Consider the following 5,385-nt stretch of genomic DNA (forward strand, 5'->3'; position numbering starts at 1 on the left):
AATTTTTGTTTTTAGGTATACTATCAATTTTTTGACACCAAAAGAAAAAAAAAAAATCGTCTTTTTTTGAAACACCCTATGGATTATATTACTTTCCATTTCACGGTAAAACATTTATGTTTTTATTAAATAAACAAACATTTATTTAATATTCTATTCAATTTATTGTGTATTGATCATTCAGATAAGTCGAGCATATTATTTTTTAATGAATTATAATACATTAAAATTAAATTTTATCTAAAAATATATTTATATCAAAAAAAAATTTTTCCATCAAAATTTGAGAAATCTACTCAAAAGTTACCGACTAAAATCGTTTAAATTGCTTGTAACTTCTGTAATTTTGAGTTTAGAGAAAAATGTTTCAAATAAAAGTTGAAGAGAAGTTGATAATCTACAAAAAAGATCTGTTGTTAATTTTGATGAGTGAATAATGAAAGTAAATATTTAATGAGGTACAGGGCATTAAAAGTTTTAATAACAGTCAAAATTAAAAATAAAAATTACTCTATGCTATCCATTATTGAAAATAGTTGGCGTTTGAGTAGCAAAACTAGGCGGAACATGCTGCAAACCTGGAACGTCGAATTTACTCTGAAATTCTCTACATCTGGCAATTTCCTTATTGTATACCGTCAATAATTGACAAGCGAGATTGCTCGCCAACACCAATAATGCTTACGAAAATGTATGCCTTTTAACAACTTCGCTGACAGTACTAACATCCATCTGCAGTAGCAAATGTATTTGTAGAAGTACCTCCAAATGACGACGTATTCGCTTTGAATTTTCGTGGTACATCGCCAGCTTAACGTCCACTACCATCATTTTATCTTCTACATACATCATCCATTTTAGCCGGTAATAGATATTCACCGATAGCTCTTCTTTAGTGCGAGTACACCTGTTTTCAAAAAATTCCTTATTATTCTTTTTTTTTCAAAATTTAAATATTAAATTCAAGAACGATTATACAGAAAACCGGATATTTATGGCGCAGTTAAATAAAATTTGAATTATTTCTATAAATGAATATACCGTATCAATATTATTTGATAGTTTTCGTCATAATTATTTTTTTTTATACACAGTTGTAAATATTTATAACATTTTAGGTAATACGAGTATTAAAACTATAGTCGACAAAATGTCATGATTTTTTTTTATATAATTTGTAAATTGATACAAATGATACAAATACACTCTGAGAATTTCAGAAAAGTTCACCGTTTATTTAATTAAATAATTAATTTTAAATGTAGGCATTTTAACCGTTTGGTCTTATGGGGTAACCTCGAAACATTGATACATTTACAAAAAAGGTCTTATATGATTTTATTGTATTTCCTATGTTTTAATAATAATAATTTTTTAAAACTTTAAAAAATTTTTCCACTGTCTTTTTACACCGTGCGGACCTTTCGGAGTCCATTTTTTACTCCAAAATTTTGTACAGTGTATAGTAGAGAAAACAATATGACAACTGCTTTCTCTTCACCGCGCAACAATCCTTGTCTATCTCTACCTACCACCCTGCTCGTACTTTCTTAAATAGTCTATAAGATTCTTAAAAATTTTTAGGCCCCAGTAGAGCAAACCTATGCGCGTTCGCGCTTAAGTCATGCAATTAATTAACAATTGCATTTGTCCTCATAGCGGAACTTACGAATAATTTCGCTATATTTCGACTCAGCTTGTCATTCTGATTCAGAAAATATATATGGTTCCAAAATTTATTTATATATTATATACGATATACGATATAACGCGGCTTGTGTCCTCCCTAATTTCTACGATTATCAACGGAACTTTATGAAACTTAGCATCTATTTTCTTCACATGAATGCTAAAGTCAAGTTTCAATTTGAGCGGAGTCGATCGATTATTCAAAAAATTCCAGCAACATCAAATTTTTGAAAATCTTAAATTTTCCACTTTTACTGCTTTTTCCCCTAATAACTTATAAACGCGATTTAAATTTTAATTTAATTTTAAAGCTCGTAAAATTAGCTTTAATTTATATAGCTGCATTTTAATTAAAGGCTAGAAGTAGCTGTTAATGAAATCTACTTCCATTTCGGCTGTCGAATGGCCTTTTTTTAATTCTAAAATCGATCTAAATAGTAAAAACAAATAACTCGTTAATTAAAGGTATGTTTATTTTTATTGATTTTAATCAACAATTACTGTAGGGATAGTAATGTCCTGATTGTGGTGGCAGATGAATTGATGGTGGAGGTGGATATAAAGACGCAGGTGGTAGATATGAAGACTGAAGTGGTGGATATGAAGATGGAGGCGGTGGTGGTAGATATGAAGACGGTGGTGGCTGAAGTGGATATGAAGGCGGAGGTTGCGGAGGTGGAACTGTCGGTGTATAGCTGGGTAAATATGTGGGGCGATCGTGTGGAAGTGGCTGATTATTGCCTATCATTCGCATCCATGATTTTATTGTCTGTAATCAGATTTAAAAATGGTAGATATAATTAATATTCTGTTATTTAATAGTCTGTAATCTTATTTTAATTACGATAACTTTTAAATGAGTTAATAAAAATAAATCCTGACATTCAAATTATTTTCTCTTCAAATAATAAAAAGCTAATCAATTAAAAATTTATCCAGCAAAAAACTTTGATACTTCTTTACAAACAAATTCTCTCAAAAATTTCTTATGAACAATTTATTTTATTAAAAAACTACAAATTACAAAATTGAAATGAAAGTTGATTGCACACAGAAAAAAAGGTTCTCTTGAGCCAAGAAAATATGATTCTTCCAAATTATTTTCTTGAGCGAAAAAAAATTTTTTTTTTGGGACAAGAAATTTTACTTATTCCAAAAAAATTAACTCTCTTACTCGAAGAAATATGCCCCTTGATCCAAGAATATTTATTAAAGTTAAGAAATTTTTCTTGTTTGGAGAAAATTCAGCTTCTTGCTGCGAAAAATATAGTTCTCAATAGAAGTACATTTTTTTGTCTAGACAAAATTTTTCTCTTGCTCCGAAAAATTTAGTGTCTTAGTAGAAGTATATAAATATTTATCGATTAACTTGTCAAATGGGAAGATTAAATAATATTGAACCATTTTTTTCTTCATCCAATATGTATAATTGTGCGCTAAAATAATTTACAATAGGTATCAAAGATTCAAGAGAAAAATTTTCTCAGGAAACAGAAATTTCTCAGGACAAACAATTTTTTTCTTGTTTGAAGTAATAGTATATTACATACCTAGGCCAGTAAAATGAGAAAAGTCTCAAATCACATGTTTGTCGACCTCGGCTTCGTCTCGGCCAACAATTACATGTGATCTGAGGCTTTTTTTATTTTCCTTCCCAAGAGGTGTAATATACTATTCCAAAATGTGTATAAGTATTTGTCAATTTGAATATTTTTTAATCTTTTAAAATCTCTTTCTCTGATTAGGGATAAATTTACTTACATCGTTCAATTCTTTCATTTCCTTCTTGAATTCACCCTTACTCTTCCTCAATCTATACAATTCCATTTCTATCTTTTTCATACGTGTATAGACGTTTCTTTCTGAAATTTGAGGTCCTTTTTCTTCCTCGCACTTTTTTTCTTCTGTTTTATCTGTGGAAAAAAAATAATGTTAATGCCCTGATTTAAAGAGATGATTTATAATTATTACCTACATGTTACATATACAACTATATAGTTTTTAGATTGGACGCTTTTTCTTAATTATATCGAAAACATTACTGCAAGTGGTGAGAAAAAAAAAACTGTGAAAGTTTAATATCTTAATATTATTATTAAAACGTGCCGCATTGTAAATTTCAATTTCCCATTTAAATAACATGGGAACAGCGTTTTCTTGGATTTTCGAATTTTGTAACTCTCGTTAGAGATAATATTTTCAAATGATCCAAACTTATTTTTAGAGAAAAATTAACGTTCTGTAAAAAAGGTCTCTTACAGTTTTTTGATATATTTATTTTTGCAAAAATTATTTAACATTGAAGTTGGATCGATCTAAAATTCTTACATTTTCTTATTTTCCGAACCAACCATCAACTTTAGGAAAAATTTTATGAGACATTTTTTGTAGAGAATTCAATTTCCTATAATCTATTTTTGAAGAAGTTTTCAATATTTCTTACATATCGAAAGTTACCTGCAAAAAACTAAAAGTTAATTTTAAGCAGTAAAATGACACTTGTTTTTTTAAATTTTTAGTTTTTTGCAGATAACTTACGACGTGTAAGAAATATTAAAAACTTCTTCAAAAAAAATTATAGAAAATTGAATTCTCTACAAAAAATGTCTCATATAATTTTTTCCTAAAGTTGATGGTTGGTTCGGAAAATAAGAAAATATAAGAATTTTAAATCGATCCAACTTCAATGTTAAGTAACTTTTGCAAAAATAAATATATCAAAAAACTGTAAGAGACCTTTTTTACAGATCGTTAATTTTTCTGTACGAATAAGTTTGGATCATTTAAAAATATTATCTCTAACGTGAGTTACAAAATACGAAAATCCAAGAGAACGCTGTTCCCATGTTATTTAAATGGGAAATAAAAATTTACAATGCGGCACGTTTTAATAATAATATTAAGATATCAAACTTTCACAGTATTTTTTTCTCACCATTTGCAATAATATTTTCGGTACAATTAAGAAAAAAAAAATTGCCGATTTTTTTGAAACAGTCTAATATTTATACATACATGCAATGAAATGAAAATACTTCAAAAAAACTCTAAGTTTATCATTTGCAATTAGTATTTTTGAATATTTAAAAATAGTTTTAAAAAGGAACGGAAAGAATTTGGTGATGATAAAATACTTTGCTGCGTTGCAGGATGAGACGCACAAAAACTGGAGTTCCTTCTAAAATCCCGACTTTATACCGAACATTTTCGCAAATCTTTATTTCATTTATTTTATACGTGTAAAAATTAACTTTAATAATGTCTTGTGAAAATAATCTTTAACTCTTTAATAAATATTGTTATGTCCACCCGCAAATTTTTAACTTCCCGCTAAAAATCTCAGATTTTCAAAAATCGGGAAGTTATTGTTTTTACCCCGTTTGGCAAAAATCGAGTTTTCATCAGATCTCGACGTTTGAAGGTCACAGGAAGCTTCCCTGACTACCCCCGCGATGTTGTCACTATGTCTGTATGTATGTATGTGTGTGTGTGTGTGTGTGTGTGTGTGTGTGTGTGTGTGTGTGTGTGTGACTATGTGACTCGCTTATAACTTTTGAACGGTTGAACCGATTTCATCGCGGTTGGTGCCATTCGAAAGGGCTACGCTGAACTTAGATTTCCTGAGAATTTGAACCGATTCGGACCGATAGATTTTAAGAAATCTTGAAAAATCTTAAAAAAAATAAGAAAAAAATC

At 28.9% G+C, this 5,385-nt stretch overlaps 1 protein-coding gene across 4 annotated transcripts; it reads right to left on the reverse strand.

The window, feature by feature from the left end:
* Nucleotides 1–316: 316 nt before the first annotated feature.
* LOC123271512 (extensin-like) lies at nt 317–3,760 on the reverse strand. Of its 4 annotated transcripts, none has more exons than XR_006510897.1 (3): nt 3,451–3,746; nt 686–907; nt 323–597 (listed from the first exon to the last, which is right to left on the reverse strand). XR_006510897.1 is itself a non-coding variant. In XM_044737858.1 (2 exons), the coding sequence occupies exons 1-2, from the start codon at nt 3,529–3,531 to the stop codon at nt 2,180–2,182; spliced, it is 360 nt and encodes a 119-aa protein (XP_044593793.1). In that variant the 5' UTR covers nt 3,532–3,750; the 3' UTR covers nt 2,150–2,179. The 4 variants fall into 4 exon arrangements, 1 of the variants encoding a protein (XP_044593793.1); XR_006510896.1 differs by having other exon boundaries at nt 325–578; XR_006510895.1 differs by having other exon boundaries at nt 317–907; nt 3,451–3,760.
* Between the last annotated feature and the right edge of the window lie 1,625 nt (nt 3,761–5,385).

This window comes from Cotesia glomerata, linkage group LG9 (genome assembly GCF_020080835.1).
Source record: "Cotesia glomerata isolate CgM1 linkage group LG9, MPM_Cglom_v2.3, whole genome shotgun sequence".
Lineage (NCBI taxonomy): Eukaryota > Metazoa > Arthropoda > Insecta > Hymenoptera > Braconidae > Cotesia > Cotesia glomerata.

Coding starts and splice junctions, on each gene's coding strand:
- LOC123271512 (XM_044737858.1), bottom strand. CDS start 3,531: ATGAAAAAGATAGAAATGGAATTGTATAGATTGAGGAAGAGTAAGGGT. Junction 2,459..3,450: donor AAATGAAAGAATTGAACGAT/GTAAGTAAATTT, acceptor ATCTGATTACAG/ACAATAAAATCATGGATGCG.